General features: G+C 57.0%; 1 protein-coding gene across 1 annotated transcript; it reads left to right on the forward strand.

The window, feature by feature from the left end:
* The first annotated feature begins 384 nt into the window (after positions 1-384).
* WNT10A (Wnt family member 10A) lies at positions 385-13,687 on the forward strand. The gene is made up of 4 exons (XM_027513564.1): positions 385-925; positions 1,973-2,235; positions 9,477-9,856; positions 12,565-13,687. The coding sequence occupies exons 1-4, from the start codon at positions 813-815 to the stop codon at positions 13,060-13,062; spliced, it is 1,254 nt and encodes a 417-aa protein (XP_027369365.1). The 5' UTR covers positions 385-812; the 3' UTR covers positions 13,063-13,687.
* The last annotated feature ends 3,662 nt before the right edge of the window (positions 13,688-17,349 follow it).

Here is a 17,349-nt window from a genome sequence, read left to right on the forward strand (position 1 = left end):
GGGGATGGCTCCCCAGCAGCTGCGGCTCAGTCAGGCGCACACACCTCGCAGTAACACACACCTTCCCACACAAACCAGCCAGCCGGCTCACTGGCACCGCCCTGGGCCTGATCGCGCAGACCCCAACACCTCTTCTCCCCGCCCCTCCCCGCACGGTCTGCACAGCCGCTCCCACCCCAATGCTGAGCAGACACAGTGGCCTCGGGAGGAGTACACGCCTCTGCCCCCCTCCCCCGTCGTCGTGACGTCACGTGGGGTAGAGCCCTGAGACTCGGGGAGTGGGGGGGGGGGGAAGGAAAGGGGAGGCGGCCCGAGCTCCCCGAGCCGGGACAGTCACTCACTCTTTTGGGCGGTGGGGCCGGGCACAGACAGCGCCGCCCCCCCGCTACTCCCCCCACCCCGCCGCCCGCCTCGCAAGCCCTCGGAAGCACAGGCTCACTGCGCTGTGCTCTGGGGGCTCCCCGGCACCCCAGCCTCTCTTCCCTAGCCCACAGCACCTCCGGGCCCCCCTTACACTCAAGAGGCACCAGGAGTTGTTGCAGGGGGGCCTCGGGAAATTCCCCGAACCCCTGTGCCAGGAGGTGCCCGGTGCGCCCGCCCGCCCGCCGCCCCCCCACCCGAGGGCGGTGCCCGGGGGCGCTGCCCCATGGAGCAGGGAGGCGGGCACCGTCTGCTCCGGGAGCCGTGACCCGAGTCGGAGCTGTGTGTCGCAGCCGCCCCGACCCCCCGCGGATCATGCGCCGTCGCCCCTGGCTCGCCGGTCCCACCGGGCTGTGAGCCCCCAACTCCTGGCCCATCACGGCCTGCGCGCGATGGGCAGCACTCACCCTTGCCCCTGGCTGCGGCTCCGACCTCGGCCCCAGCCGCGGCCCGCGCTCTGCGCTCTCCTCTTCTTCCTACTGCTGCTGGCTGCCTCCGTGCCCAGGTGAGCCCTCACCTTATGCCCCGCCCTCCTGGAGAGCTGGGACCCCCAGCCACAGGGGCCTCTGCGTGCCTGCTGGGGCAGGGGACCCTGAAAGGAGGGAGGGACGGTGTCGCAGGAAAGTGTTTGTGACCAATGAAAAGAGTACTCTCACAGGAGGGGATTGAACTGGTGACAAAATAAGGGCAGGCCAGGGAGACAGGGCAGTGCCCAGAAGAGTGATGGCTACTAGAGGGGGAAGTGTGTGTTTAGGGGGCAGCAAGTGCCAACCTGGAGTCCCTGCTATGCTGGCGGTACACACCTCACCCCAGGAGTAAGCTCAAATTGCCAAGCTTTACCTTGGAGATTGCCCCTAGGCAGAGGCAGGGGTTGGGAGCCCAAAGGGGGTTGCCCAGGTGGGGTCAATGAGAGATGGCAGCTAGAAGGGTTCTTAGGGTGCATATGCATGTGTATGTGTGTGTGTATTTCTGTCTGTGGTCAAGTGAGCCCAGCAAGCTGACTTGTAAACAGCAGTCTGTGTGTGCACATGTGTGGATACGAGGGCTCATGGATCAATGTATGTTCAGATGAACATGTGTGTGAACTTGTGAGTGTCCGTGTGTATGTATATAACTATGTCTGATGAAGTGTGCATGTGGGTAAGTGTTCCTGCATCTGTGTGTCCACTTCAATGTGTGCAGAAGTGTGTCTGCATGAATGTGACTGTCTGAAGCATACCGTTGGGAGTGGTCTCTGGGAGAACGCTTCGCTTGAGAGCATCAATGCCTGGGGATGTACTTATGAAATACTGTGTGTGCAGGCATACCGGATGTGTGCCCATTTGCACATGTTAATCGGTGTGGGTGTGCAGCCCTGTGGGCTGTCTTGGAGGGGAGGATGGTGAGAAGGTTGAGAAAAAGGAGAGTGCTTTGGGGGTATACTGATAGGCTCAACCCTCGAAAGCAGGGGTTGGAACTGAGGGATTATGGCCTTTGGGACAGTGTGTATAATTAGATGGGGCCCTCCTAGCCCCCCAAAACGCTCACCCACCCCAACCCCACCTGCCTGCAGGTCTGCACCCAACGATATCCTGGGCCTCCGCCTCCCCCAGGAGCCCGTGCTCAACGCCAACACGGTGTGCCTGACATTGCCAGGCCTGAGCAAGCGGCAGATGGAGGTGTGTGTGCGCCACCCTGACGTGGCTGCTTCAGCCATCCAGGGCATCCAGATTGCCATCCATGAGTGCCAGCACCAGTTCCGGGATCAGCGCTGGAATTGCTCTAGTCTGGAGACTCGAAACAAGATCCCTTATGAGAGTCCCATCTTCAGCAGAGGTAGCTGCCTCTTACCCCTCACCCTTGCCCTGCCCACCCCATTCAGCACCCTCACTCCAGAACTGATCTACCAGCCATCCCCTAACCCACTCCCTCAAGCTGGCAAGCTCCCCAGATGCTCATCTCTTGGCCCTTGTTGCTCTCCTCCTGCCTCTTTCTGCTCTGGGCAAGTCCATGGTTGGGGGGAGGTGGGCAGTCAGACAAATGGGGCATATGTGGCTCCAGGCTGGGTTGTGTGGGATGCAGGTGGCAGGTTTCATGCCTGAGAACTGAACTCCTGGGTTATCCTGCCCTGAGATTGACTGCATAACTCAGGCCCAGGAAATACCCATATCGGTCACCTGTCTCAATTTACCCTATACCCAACTAGTAAATAGCATTTAGGATGAAGGGCCTGTGATGAAGTACCCAGAATCCACATGAACCTTTGCCCAACAGTGTAGGTGAGGGAAGCCTAAGCAGGTAAAACTATACTTCTGCAGAAGCCTTTCCCAGCGGGGAACACCACCAGCCTCTGTGTCATCCCTGCTGCCCTGCAAACCCTCTCTGAATCAGAGGCACTGGGTGTGTGCCTGTCTTCTGCCCAGTAGGCTTCACTTACCGTTCTGCCTATCCCTTTCCCCATCATGGCTGGGAGAAGCTGCAGCCTACTATCTGTCCGCCTCCCTGGACTTTTGGGTGACCCACCCGGACAATCCCGAGAGTGGCTTGGGCTGGAGATGGCAGGCGCTTTCCTCACTCAGTTCCACTCATACCCACCTCCTGCCCTGGTATTTTAAGCTTTGATCCAGGTCTTTGGAAAAAGATGGGGGTCTTGCCTCCTGGATGGACCTAACTGGGTATATCTCTCCTCCGTGCAACTACTTGGGTGGGACAGCGTGGGGACCTGATTCCTTGGGACTTGTACGATTCTCAGGTGACAGCAGAGGAGGCCAGGTACCCCTGTACTCGGTGGCCTTTGGGCCCAGGGGCTTTTGGGAGAGTCAGACTTTAATGTACCCTAATTTCAGAAAGAACTGAGTCAGGGGCATTCCCTGTCCACCAGGACCTCTCCGCGCATCCCCGGAGCCCCCAGACCAGGGTCTACCCCAGCTTCCCCCAGCCCAGCCCCTGGTCGCCCGCCCCGCCCCCGCGCGCTCTCCCTGCTCCCTCCCCCGCGCGCCCGGGGCGCTGTTTCTCCCGGCCGAGCCCAGCCCGACGCGTGTGGCGGCATGCAGCCGCGAACTAATCCCCGCGGGCCGCGGCAGACGGCTCCCGGCCCCAGCCGCGCGCCTCTCAAAGAGGGCGACCCCCCCACCCACCCGGTCCCGCGCTCCCGCCCCACCCGCCCCGCCGCCCCGGAGCCCCTCCAGCCGTCTGCCCGGAGAGGATGCCCGCGACCCCCCGGCCAATTGGCCGGCCCAACTCCGGCCCGACGCCCCGCCCTGGCCGCCCCCGCTGCCGCCTGGCTCACGGACACGAAGTGACAGGCCCCTGCATCTCTCCTGCCCCGGCCGGGCCGGGCCGGCGCTCCCCGCTGCCGGGCGCCCGAACCCACTCCGGGATTCTGGGTCACCCGCGCTCCCCGAAGTCCGGTTCTCGCCAGCGCTGGGCCCCGAGTTTGCTCCGGGTTCCGTTCTCTGAGGACTCGGGCACCCGTGTCTCTTAGGGGAGAGGCGAGGCTAGCTCTTGGCCCCTCTTCCCGGGGCCTCGGTGTCCCCTCTTTCCCTCTGATCCTCCTGCCCCCTCTAGACCGAGTGAACCCAGGCGCCCCGACTGCTTCGACCGGGGGGAGGCCCGTTCGGGCTGGTGGAGGACACGGGGGCTTTGCAGCTTGGGGGAGGCTTCGGAGCGGTGGAACCCCGCGGGGTTGGCACTGTGCCAGACGCTCCGGGTTCACCTGCAGTTTAATAAGCGGGAGGTGAGCTGGGGGGACGGGTAGGGGGGGAGGTGAGGTGTGGAGGGGGGAGACTTGCCAGGGCTAGCCGGCGCGGGGCGGCACCCAGCGCGGGGAGGGGGCGGGACAGCGCGGCTCCTGGACTCCTGTAGGGAGGCTGGGCTCCTGCCTTTGGCCTCAGAACACTGGCCTACCTCTATGGCTTCTGCCTCTCCCCCCGCCCCCACCTCCCCCATTGCAACACCTCATTTCTACCTTTCCATCCTCCTCGGAAGGCTTCTGGAAAGAAATGTCCACCCCCTACCCCTCTGCTCACCTCCCAGGGCCATCGTTGCCCTGCCTCACTCACTCCACACTCTTGAGGGACCATTTTCTTGGCCCATCACCTCAAGGACTAGCTAAATTTGAATCCCATGGGCCAGTCTTGGCGGTAAGGAGCCCCTGGACTGGATTCTTCCCCCAGTCTCCCTTCTTTTCAAGTCATAGATTGTCCATGAGGAGATCAGGTGACCCCAGTTTCCCCATATGGCATATCAGTATGGTGACCCCTCTTCTGACCCTGGCTGCCGTTGGAGTTCTCTTAAAGGTGTACTTGGGCTTCCCAGGTGGCTCAGTGGGTAAAGAACCCACCTGCTAATGCAAGAGACATAAGAGACGTGGGTTTGATCCCTGGGTGGCGAAGATCCCCTGGAGGAGGGCATGGCAACCTACTCCAGTATTCTTGCCTGGAGAATCCCCATGGACAGAGGAGCCTGGTGGGCTACAGGCCATGGGGTTGCAAAGAGTCGGGCAGAAGTGACTTAGCATGCACATGCATGCCGCTGCGTTTAAAATTCAGAGACTGCTACCAGGAGGTGGTCTCTCAGGTCTTCCACCTGAGTGCTGTCACTGTCATCTAATTGTCCTGACACTTTTCCTGTGATGGGTTGGCTGAAGGGATGGAGTTCTCATGAAGGAGGTAGAGGGAAGGGTGTTTGAGCACCTGGAGTGGGTGCTAGGGAAGCAGGACACACAGTAGGGCTTTCCCCAACCAAGCATAGGGAGGTGGGGCTGCTGGAACCTGGGAGTTGGGAGGCAGGGAGAGTGGGGTCTCTAGGGGACTAGAGTCCTAAATAAACTGTGAGAGGACCACCCCCATCTCAGAGGCAGCTGTGACCCAAGGATCCTGATATCCCCCACTTTCAGTTCTGAGGACTCACACGGTTGGTGCTTGGGTGGGTGAGATGCTGGACAAACATTGGCTAGAAGGGGCTCTTTATTATGTGGATTAAAGAACTCCATCTCTTACTCAGGATGCAGGGACCAGAGGGAGATTTGAGGAATGGGCTGTTTAGAGCTGGACTTGGGCACTGGAGTTAGAGGGGATGAGAGGACAGGGACAGATGTGGTGGAGAAAGTAGATCACGCAGCAGGTCCTGGAGCATTGGCACAGTTTAGGTACCGCCCTCCCTAAGGCCCAGACTCATTCAGAATGGATGGAAAGAGGGGGTGTGAGGCTCTGCAGTAAGCCAGGCTCCCAGCCCAGGAGAACCCAGCAATTTGAGAGTCTAGCCTCTGCTCTCCAAGGCCCCGGCTGTTTGTCTCTCACCTCCCTTTTACATTTCACCCTCAGGGAGTCTTGTTTTTATGCGTGGGCTTGGGATATGTGATGGTACTCACATGGGGAGACTGAGGCACAGGCAGTCATATCCTAATGATTATCCTAACCATAATCCTAGTCATATCCTAACAGGATCACCTAAAGTCCTGTTAGTCTCATTTGTTTAGTCACTAAGTTGAGTCCGACTCTTTGGCAACCCCTTGGACTGTAACCCACCAGGTTCCTCTGTTCATCGGGTTTCCCAGGCAAGAATAATGGAGTGGGTTGCCATTCCCTTCTCCGGAAGGAGACCTTTCCAACCCAGGGATCGAACAAATTACCCAAAACATATTAAGTACTTGCTGTGTGCTGATCACTGTTCTGAAGCACTTTACCTATACTGTAGGGTCTTCAAACAAATCCCATGCAGTAGGTTCTATCATTATCCGCCTTTTATAAATGAAGCTTAGAGAGGTTGGGTAACTTGCCATTAGTCACACAGCTTGCACATGAGCTGCAGAGCCAGGACTCAAGTGTAGGCCAGCTGTTCTTAGAAATTGCACTCAACCCCCTGCATACTGCCTCCTAAGCTGCAAGGCCACCATGATCTCCTACCCGGTGCCCAGAGGTGAACTGGTACAACGGAGAAGTAATCCAAAAAATGGAACTGACATGCACACATGTACACATGCACTCTCACATACCAACACCTACCCATAATTGTGAAGATGTGACTGTACATTCAGTGTCACCCCTAAGTGTTCCCACATATAGGTAACCCTCTTTCTCTCTCTCTCCCAGGCCGGGAACATGAACACACACAGATTATTTGCATACAGATTATTTGTGTGGAGGGAATGGAGACCAGACTTCTCCACCTCTCCTCCTTCTTTGACTTGAATGGGCAGGTCCCAAGCTTCTCTAAACCTTCCTAGTTCCCACCGGCTCCCGAGTCATCTCTCCTCCACACTTCCCTGCCCTCCAAACCTCCTCCCCCAGCCCCTTCCCCGGCCGTTGGCTGCGTCCTGTAGCAGCAGCTGACTCCAGTTAGATGCTGGCAGTCCCTGTCCCAGATCAAAGGCAGGGCGGCTAATTGTGCGTCTTAACGAGCCCCCACCCCCCAGTGCTCCGGGCAGCCCAGCTGGCCAAGGCCCCACCCCTCTCCCCCTCCAGCTGGCCAGATGGCACTGTGCCTGCGTCTGCCCCAGACAGTTGGGGCCAGGACCGAAACTGGGGCCCAGAATGGGAGCTGGGGGCAGACCCAATAGGCTGGACTTCTCTGAATGCTTGGAGCAGAGGATGACCATATAAGCCCTGCCTGGTCACTCCTACACGTGGCTGTGAGAGGTGCCAGAGGCCATGGGATGGTGTCTTTAGCTGCCCGGGGTTGGTAGGGGTGTTCTCTGTAGGCTGTGGACTACATTTCTCCAGACTCCTCTAGGCAAGCCCTTGAATGTAATGGAGCCTGGAAGATGGTGGTTGGGTTGGCCCAGCACATCTCCTGGAACCAGCAACTTGCTCTTGCCTGGTGTTATGCATAGACAAGGTCAGAGGACTGGGAACTGTGCTATCTGGGTTTCTAACTCAGCAGCAGGTCTTCTCCAGAGCCAAATGTCCTTCAGTAGAAAGTGGCCAGGCCTGGGAGCTGGTAGAGCTGGGGCTGGGCCCAGCTCCATTACCCCTCTTTTGTACTGTGTGTGTGTGTGTGTGTGTGTGTGTGTGTGTGTGTGTTGGGAGGGGTGCTTTCTGGGCTGCCTCTGGTGGTCTATATATGGCCATTTGTCCTAGAAGCAGGCTGATGACTCCCCCACCCCAAGCAATAAGTGCTCAGGGTCCCACAGATAAAAGGCAAGGGATAAATACAGGGTGTGCGCCTCAGCTAGAGTCTGCCTTTCTTTCCCTTGGGTCCCACCTCCCAGGGCATTGTCTACTCTTCTGGCCCCTTCTGAGGGCTCCTGCCTATTCTCTATTCCTTCCTGTTTCCTCAGAGCTAGTTTTTTCTTAGAAAAGGTCCTGAGATGTCATCAGCTGGAATGAGAAGCTAAAGAGGGATCATCTGCTTTATGGGCTTCTGGTGACCCAAGTGAGCCATGAGCTGCAGAGCTCCAGGCCTGGCTGGGGAAACAAGAGCAATAGCCTGAAACTGCAGCAGCGGTGGGTGAAGTCAGACAGCAGGAAGGAACTTCTCAATAATATCAAGTGTTTATGTAGTCCTTACTAGGAGTAAGGTATTATCCTAAGCATTTTAAATTTCTTAACTCAGTTCTTGGAACAACAATAAGACAGATGTTTTACAGATGAGAAAATTGAGGCACAGAGAGGTCAAGTCACTTGGCCAAGGTCACATAGCTATTACCAGCTAGTAAGTGGAAGAGCCAAGATTGAAACCCAGGCAGTCTGGCTCCAGAGTTCATATTCTTTTACACATCTTGTTTTTTGTTTTTGTTTTTTTTGCCAGGCAGGGAGAGGGGGACAGGGCCCTGTGATGCAGAGGGTGAGCATTAGGGGTGGGACTGGGTGAGGGTCTCTGTCCAGTCCTGGTTGGCTCTCTGGGGTCAGTGAGGCCTCCAAGCCCTCTCAGTCTTGATGCTGAGGTAGTAGGATCCAGAGTTTTTTCTTCTGAATCTCTGGCCTCTCCTAAGTCATCAGCTCCCAGCCGAGTTCTGGCTTCCCCACAGGTATCTGTGGCTCAGCTGAATCTCCTGCTCATGTGGGAGCTGTTATTGCCCTTGGTTTCTCCCACTGCTCAGACTCTCTCTGGTTCAGAGGCTGGTCAGAGACCTGCCCTTTGCCCGTCCTTTCTCAGATGCAGAATGAGATGTAGCTTGCAGGTCCAGAAGCCCAACCCTCCTCTGCAAGTAGGACTCCCCCTGCCACAGACCCAGAGGATGGCTCAAGCTGGGAATGTCAAGGAGGAGGAGCAGTGTAGACAAGTCCTGGGCTCCTGAGAGTCACCCATCTTGGAAGCTTTGCACCCCTGAGCATCTCATGAAGGCATCTGCCTTAGCTAACCATTCCTTCTCAGTGTCCAACATGACTACTCTTAACCCCGAGTCAGCAGGGGGCTCACTCCTAGCATCCTTGAGACAACCTCTTCAGCTGACCTGAAGACACCGCAGGCAGGGTGGCTGGGCAATGCCCTTTTCTGAGCAGACTTTCTGGGATGTCACGTGGGCAGGGAAGGGGGAAATTCCGCTGGTTCTTCTCCCTCCCTCTGGTACCTGGCCATCAGAGGGTGTTCCATGATGTGCCCAAGCGGGTGGCTGCAGTCAGGATATCTTGGGGCTGGGAACCTTAGGAGGACACCATCTCCTCTTACTTACCCTTCTGCCCATTACCATCCCCTGGGGCCCAGCATTCCATCACTGGTTTTTTTTTAGGTTAAAATTTGCCTTCTTTCTGCAGGCTTATCATAAAATTGCAAATATTGCATGAGATAATAACTTAAGTCTTTGATGGCAAAAAAAAAAAAAAATTGTTTACTAGATGGTGTCTGTCCAACGGGAGAGCTGTAGACACAAACTCTGAGCTTGCTAAGGGTGAAGGGAAAGGAGTTCAAAAAGGAGGGCTGTGGGGGAGACCTCCCGCATTCCATCCCGCGTGCAGAACTTCCAGCGGCGTAATTTCTGCCCCTCTCTGAGTCTATGTCCTTGTACCAGATCCCTCCCCCGCCCAACACTGGGCCTCTGCTTCCCCTCGGTGCGGTGAGAAAGCTGGGTGGGGAGGGCAGAGGGATGGGATATAAAGGCCCTTCAAAGGCCGTAAAACCCGCATTTCTACGCCCAGGTTTCCGAGAAAGTGCATTCGCCTACGCCATCTCGGCAGCCGGCGTGGTGCACGCGGTATCCAACGCCTGCGCCCTGGGCAAACTGAGGGCCTGCGGCTGCGACGCATCCCGGCGTGGCGACGAGGAGGCCTTCCGTCGGAAGTTGCACCGCCTGCAGCTGGAAGCGCTGCAGCGCGGCAAGGGCCTGAGCCACGGAGTTCCCGAGCACCCTGCCCTGCCCCCGGCCAGCCCCGGCCTGCAGGACTCCTGGGAGTGGGGCGGCTGCAGCCCTGACGTGGGTTTTGGAGAGCGCTTCTCTAAAGACTTTCTGGACTCCCGGGAACCTCACAGAGACATCCATGCGCGCATGAGGCTCCACAACAACCGAGTAGGGAGGCAGGTGAGCGCCCCACCCCGCTGGGCCGGCTCAGACCCCTTTGCCTAGGGCCCCTCCCCTCCTCCGGGCTCATCTCTCCTTTGGAGACCGTACCACTATCCCTAACTCAGCAACTTATCGTTGTGTGTGCTTAGTCTCTCAGTCGTGTCCGACTCTTTGCGACCCCATGGACTGTAGCCCTCCAGGCTCCTCTGTCCATGGGGATTCTCCAGGCAGGATTACTGGAGTGGGTTGCTATGCCCTCCTCCAGGGGATCTTCCCAACGCAGGTCTCTTGCAGGCAGATTCTTTACTGTCTGAGCCACCAGGGAAGCCCCAACTTATCATTGCCCCCTCCTAATTTGGTCATCAAATGTGTGTTGGCTAGCTACTGTGTGCCAGGCACCAGACTAGGCCTGGGGCTATGAGGGCAAAACAGCCTCTGCCCTGGAAGAGCTTCCCCTCTGCTGAGCAGCCTGATCCTCCCAGTTCCTGCTGTGAGCAGAGGGGAGAGCTCTGGGTTGCAGTCAGGACCTCCAAGTCTAGGCCTAGCTCTGCCACTCAGTCTCCCCGTCTATAAAGTTAGAAGGTTGAACTGGATGATCCGTAAGGCTCCCTAGTGTGAATGTTCCATGATTCTGTTTCCCTGTGCATAGACACCCCTCCTCTCCCAGGCTTTCTGTGCAGAATGAGAAATTCCTGCAAAGGGAGATTCCCTGGGGCCACAGTGGTACTGTTGTGTTTTCATCCTCATTTCTCTGCATCCCCGCCACCTCCAATATTCATACTCCCTCAAAGGTCATTCATTTTAAAGGGGGGAGAAGAAGAGGAGAGGGAGGAGGAGGATAAAGGGGGAGGAGAAGGAAAGGGAGGAAGAGAAAGGAGAAGAGGGGGAGGAAGATGAAGAAGAGGAGAGGGAGGAAGGGGAGGGGAGGAGGAGAGGGAGAGGACAGAAAGGAAGAAACAAAGGGACGGAGATGTGGAGGAAAGAAAGAAGGGAAAGTAATAGCACACATTCAATTTATTGAGTCCTTTCTCTGTTAGGCATTGTTCTGGAGCAGTATACTGTATATTAGCGTATTTCACTTACACCTACCTATGAAGGTTCTATTGTTCACCTCATGTTCAGATATGGAAAGTCAGGCACAAATAAACTAAGAAGCTTGGCTAAGGTGATGCAACTAATGAGAAAGTGGCAGAGGCAGGATTCATCTCCAAGCAGTTGAGTCCTGAACCCTTTATTCTATAGTGTAGTCTACGTGAAGATGCCTCCCTAACCCTAGTGGTAGCTCAGCACCATCTTTTCTTGGCTGCTCAGCCCCCTGTCCCTTCTCTCGGCCCTGCCCAGTCTGCTCAGGCCTTGTGTCTGGCTTCCCCTCACTCTGGCTGGCACTTTCTCCATCTCACTCCCCTTTCTCCTGGCTTCTCAGCCCAGGCCGGTTCACCTCCTTCTTCCATAAAGACTGGAGCTGATTCAGCTCTCCCATCATGACTGAGAGGTGAGGTAAACTGAGGCATACCCACCCTCAGGTCACATCCAGCTCCCACCCAGTTCTGCCCTGTTCATGCAGCTCTTTTCCCAAGCGTCCATTACTACCTCAGCCCATACCGACAGTGCCTCCTTCTCCTTGTTAAACTGGTTAATTAATGGCTGCTGCCTGTGGGAAGCAGATGTTCTGGAGCTGTTGGCCTGGGGAGGCACTGGGCTGCTTTCCACGTGGTGTTGACACCACAGGCTGCACATACAAGCTGCAGAGCCTTTTAAGACTTGGAGGAATGAGGTCCCTCTCTTATGGCCCTATTGCCGAGGTTTGAGGGCCCCAGATCATTGCTTTGTGTTTTTGGAGTGGAGCAGGGGGAGGGACATGTGGCCAGTTTCCTCTGGGGTCTCTGGTGAGGATAACGTGAAGGGGCTCTTTGGGAGGAGACTCAGGAGAGCAGGCTAAGGGCTGGGCAAGAAGTGGGTAGGTTGTATTAAGGTAACTAGCTCCCTTGGAGGCCCGGGAACCTCTCTCCACTTTCATTGCCCTGGGGGTCTGGCTCTTTGTGTTTCCTTTGGTTCTGTATTCAGGTAGAGACTTTGGCTCCTGTTGATGCTGTTTCCTAGGAGGAATGGTGGCACTCAGTGCTGGGCAGAATAAGCCCCAGCCTGTATGATGGGGAGGAGGGGAAGGGAAATCTCTCCAGCCCCTGGCCCTCCCCTTAGGCTTCTTGCAAAGTGCTACAGGGCCCAGAGGAAGAAAGAGGCTTTCTCAGACTCCCCACAGTCTCTGCTCACAGCCTGGAGTGAGGCCAGAGGCTTTGGGCTGGGAGGTAGTGGGGCCAGCACACCCCTGCTCCTGGTCCCCACCTGAGGGTTGGAAGAAGAGGGAATTTCCCTGAGGATCTGGGATCCCCCTCAGGAAGCAAGAGCCTCCAGCCCTAAGGGCCCCCTGCAGCTGCTGGGAAAGGCGGAGGGAGAGGAGGAGTGCAGGAAGGAGGGAATTCCCCTGGGGTCTGACGGGGTGGGAGGTGGAAGACAGAACAGCAGAAGAGTAGGCAGAACTCTTTTCCTGATTGCCTGGTTGAGAAGCTGTGCCACGCACCCACCGGCTTCGGGCCTCAGCCTTTGCCTCCGTTCAATGGGAGTTGGTTTGCAAAGCCTCTGAGATTCTCCCAGGCCAAGGTCTGCGTGGGGAGGAGGGCAGTGGGGCCGGCCGCGGGCGTCACCCTCCCCCGTGCCTCCCTCTGCAGGCGGTGATGGAGAACATGCGGCGGAAGTGCAAGTGCCATGGCACGTCAGGCAGCTGCCAGCTCAAGACTTGCTGGCAGGTGACGCCCGAGTTCCGCGCGGTGGGGGCGCTGCTGCGCAGCCGCTTCCACCGCGCCACGCTCATCCGCCCGCACAACCGCAACAGCGGACAGCTGGAGCCCGGTCCCGCGGGGGCACCCTCGCCCGCCCCGGGCCTTCCGGGGCCACGGCGCCGCGCCAGCCCCGCCGACCTGGTCTACTTCGAGAAGTCGCCCGACTTCTGCGAGCGGGAGCCGCGCCTGGACTCGGCGGGCACCGTGGGCCGCCTGTGCAACAAGAGCAGTGCGGGCCCTGATGGCTGCGGCAGCATGTGCTGTGGCCGCGGCCACAACATCCTTCGGCAGACACGCAGTGAGCGCTGTCACTGCCGCTTCCACTGGTGCTGCTTCGTGGTCTGTGAGGAGTGCCGCATCACTGAGTGGGTCAGTGTCTGCAAGTGAGCCGACGGCTCTCCTCCCTCAGGCTGCTCCTCTGTGGCGTGCGATCTTGGCCGAACATCACCTTGGTTCCTGGGAGTGGAGGCTGGACCACGAGATTTTATAGGAACCTCCCAGCCCTGAGGTCATCAAGACTTCAATCACAGGACAGTTCAGGCTTGCTTGGACCTCCCCACTCACTTCTGTGGTCTCCAGGACAGATTTTGCCTCCCGGATATCTGCCCCAAGCTCAGACAGCTCCGTTGGGCTGGGGGTTGCCCCACACTTTAGGGCAGCGTCAGCCAGGCATGCTCTGGGCTTGCTCCTTTATCTCTTCACCTCTTCCCCTGGAGTGGGAGGAAACCAATGGAACTGGTGGGTAGGGGGAGGAGGAATACAAAGAAGAAATGGCCATCACTGAGCTGAAGTGTTTCTGCAGAGGCCTCAGAGGTTCTCCTCCACCGGCCCCTGCCCCTCCTCGTTCATTTAACAAATATTTATTTTGCACTCTTTGTGGCCTGGCACTCTGAGGGGATGAGAGGTGCTGGGAATACAGATGTGAATAAGAGACACAGCACCTACCCTCTTGGAGTTTACATTCTGGCTGGGGAAGATGGGCAATAAATAAGAAAATGCACAAGCAAGGACATTTCAGGCAATGCTGTGTGATGTGAAGAAAATAAAGCAAGGTGCTGGATGTAGAATGATTTGTGGGGAGTGGGGCCCCTTTAGGTAAACCTGCTGGTCGGAGAGAACTGCACTCTGAGACCTCATGATAAGGAAAGCTGTGCTAAAATATTTGTGTACAATATGTATGCTAAGTCGCTTCAGTTGTGTCTGACTCTTTGCGAGTCCATGGGCTATATGTAGCCTGCCAGGCTCCTCTGTCCATGGGGGTTCTCCAGACAAGAATACTGGTGTGGGTTGCCATGCCCTCCTCCAGAGGATCTTCCCAACCCAGGGATTGAACCCAGGTCTCCCAGATTGCAGGCAGATTCTTTACTATCTGAGCTACCAGGGAAGCCCAAGAATACTGGAATGGGTAGCCGATCCCTTCTCCAGGGGAACTTCCCGACCCAGGAATCTAACTGGGGTCTCCTGCATTGTAGGCGGATTCTTTGCCAGCTGAGCTATCAGGGAAGCCAGAGCCATGCACAAATTGAGGGTTAAGGGCTTTCCAGGCAGAGGCCATGTGAATGCAAAGGCTCTGAGGTCAGAAAGATCTCAAAAGGAACAGCAAAGAGGCCAGTGTGATTGGAGGGAAGAAATCAAGGGACAGATGTCGGAAAGGAGCTGCCCAGGTTGGGGTAGGGGAATTGGCACATGATGTGTCCTTCCAGGCCAAGGTAAGGAGTTGGGATTTTATGTAAGAGAAATGGGAACCTTCAGAGGGTCTTAGGCAGGCAAGTGTCATGGTCTGATTCCCACATAGATTGCTGTCTGGGGAACTGAATGACTGGGGACAAGTTGACAGCAGAGGGCCGGGTAGGAGAGACAACCAGAGATAAGGCCTGGATTAGATGGGAGGTGGGGAAGTTGGCAAAGGGCCGGATCAGGAGCCCTGGAGGCCAGAACTCTAGCTGTCCACCTTGTGCCTGAGCCCTCTGCCACAAGCCAGGACGAGTGTTGGCCAGCAGCACCCGTCAGCAGAGACAGGAGGCACTCTGAGAGCAGTAATCCTGGGCAAGACCCAGCTCAACCCAGCCAGCCCAGCGCCCCGGGGAGCAGGTGGGGCTAGGAGGCGCGGCTGGGGAGAAGGGTGGCGGGGGAGGGCCAGGAGACTCACTGTCTGGATTCTGGTCTCTCTGAGTCCAGGTAGGGGAGGCGGGGTGTGTAAGTAAGGCTGGGGAGGGGGGGACATCCTTTCTGGGCCTCTTGTGCCCCCAGATCTCCAGCTTGGGGTACCCTTGGCAGGTCAGTTGGCCTCCCGTCTAGACCCTCAGAAGAACACTGTGGAGCTGGCAACCTAGGTCCAGCGTTGCCCTGTCCTTGGCTCTCAGAGCTGATGTTTTTCTGGAATAGACCCTCAAGGAGGAGGCAGTAGAAAGGGAGGCGAGGTCAGGATCTTGGGGAAAGTACTCTTCATCAACTTCATCCAGGCCTCCTGCTGCTCACAGTTGAGAGTCCTGCTGCCTGCCTCAGTTTACCCCAGAATGGCACCCTTCTTGATGAACCAGCCACGGATGAAGTCTTGTTCCTTTTCCTAGTTGGCAGCCTACACACATCTCCATACCTCCCTGGCCCTAACTCATGTCTCTCCACCACTGAGTAGGGGTGAGAAGGAAGGAAGCCCTCCTAGTGATGCACCCCCGTAGGGTCACCACCTGGGTGAGCTGCCCCCGCTCACTTGCCCTCAGCTCCCTTCCCTCCAGCTGCATCCCAGCAGTTCCCAGACTTGCCTAAAGCAGCAGGGCCTTCCACATGCTCAGCTCTTATGCCTCTGGAAAAGACAGGGTTTCTCTCCCCATCCCCCCAAAGACAGCCCCACAAGCAGGCGGGTGAGAGTCCCCTGGGAGGAGGGGTGGGCAGGAGCAGCCAGACACACCTGCCTCATTCCTTTCCTCTTGTTCACTCCGGAGAGAGCTGTGGGGGCTGGGTTACCTGCCTTCTTTCTCCCTCCCATTCAGGGTAGGAGGTAAGGGAGAGGCAATGAAGGCCTGGGGAGGCGCTCCCAACCCCTCTAGCCCTCAACAGCGTCCACTATATCATTAGCTGTGGCTTCAGCCTCCTCTGCCTTTCAGGCTTTAGGACAGAGCTGGGGGAGGAGAGACTGAAGATGAGAGATATAGAATGAGGTTTGGGATAATGAGGTAGGAGCTATAACACTGTAAAAGGTGTACCTCTAGAGGGAGGGCTGAGCCGTGGGGTGGAGCACTGAACACCAGGTTGTGGGGGGCATATCCCAGTCAAACCAAGTCAAGTCATGGTGATCTATTGTTGTTTAGTCACTAAGTTGTGTCTGACTCTTCGTGACCCCGTGGACTATAGCCCACCAGGCTCCTCTGTCCATGGGATTTTCCAGGCAAGAATACTGGAGTGGGCCGCCATTTCCACCTCTAGGAAATGTTCCCAACCCAGGGATCGAACCTGTGTCCCCTGCATTGCAGGCAGATTACCTACCGCTGAGCCACCAGGGAAACTCTCATGGTGATCTGATATATGCTAACTTTACCTTGTAAAGAAAGAGAGGGAAAGTTGGAGAAGGAACAAATAGGGTGTTGCCCACTCCGCAACCTCTCTCTGGGTCTGAAGCTGACTAGAGTTCAAAGCAAAGCTGGACCCCACATTTGAAAAAGAGTGTGTGGGACTTGGTTGGGACCCTAAAGGGAGATGTGCAGGTGATAAGGGGTGGGAAATGGGGCCCGAGAGGCACTGGGCTTATACACACTGGCTGAAAAGTGAGGCAGAAATCAATGTGCTGATTGGAAATAGGGGAAATAGACTGAACTAAAGTGGGATGGTGAAGGTAAATGGGAGGAAGAACTTGCCAACAGCTCAGAAAGGACCAAGGTTCAGATCTGGAAATGAGAACAGAAGGTGGACTAGAGTTCATTCAGATGGGGAGAAAGCCATCCCCACCCCAACACCTTTCACCTTGATGGACACTGGGCCAACGCCTTGCAGGAGGAAAAAGTATCATGGAGCCTGGATGGTCCCAAAGGTTAGAAGGGAGGGACCTAAGAAAGAACGGGGTGGGTAGATCAGCAAGCAGTGGTGGGGTTAAGGGTCAGGGAGAGGCAGCCAGACTGGAGTGGGGGATCAGAACCTAGGCATCCTGCTTTTCAGTCGCCCAAGGTCCCTAGGCCAGAAAAAAGAAGAAGGGAGAGGCAAAGGCAGAGGCCTCTGCAGCTGTAGGAGGGCCAGGTGGATGAGAAGCAAGGTCGGGGGCATCCGGGCCCTCCCTTGCCTTCCTCCGAATTAATGCGCCCCTAGCTAGCCCCCGGCAGGGGGCCTTCCACGTTGGAGCTTGGCCAGGCCCTAGTTGAGGCCTCCCTCCTTCGCTCCCCCCGCCCCTTCTCATGTGGTTGCCGGCAGCTGCCTGCGGTCGCCCCAACCCCTGCGCTCAAGGCTCGGGGACTTTCCAACAGGGGAAAAAATGACTTAATGAGAGTGCGAGCCGGGGGCGGGAGGGACAGGTCCCTGTAATCACCGCTCTGCTGTGGGGCCTGCGCGCCTCCGGGCCCTTCCCGGGCTTCCTGCTGCCAGCGGCCCCCTCGGGCTCCTCTGGGGGAGGGGGACGGGCTGGCTCAAGGGGATCCCTTTTCAAGTTCCAGGCTGTTTGGGGCCCTCCGGCTGCCTTTGCTCCCTAGT

This window comes from Bos indicus x Bos taurus, chromosome 2 (assembly GCF_003369695.1).
Source record: "Bos indicus x Bos taurus breed Angus x Brahman F1 hybrid chromosome 2, Bos_hybrid_MaternalHap_v2.0, whole genome shotgun sequence".
Lineage (NCBI taxonomy): Eukaryota > Metazoa > Chordata > Mammalia > Artiodactyla > Bovidae > Bos > Bos indicus x Bos taurus.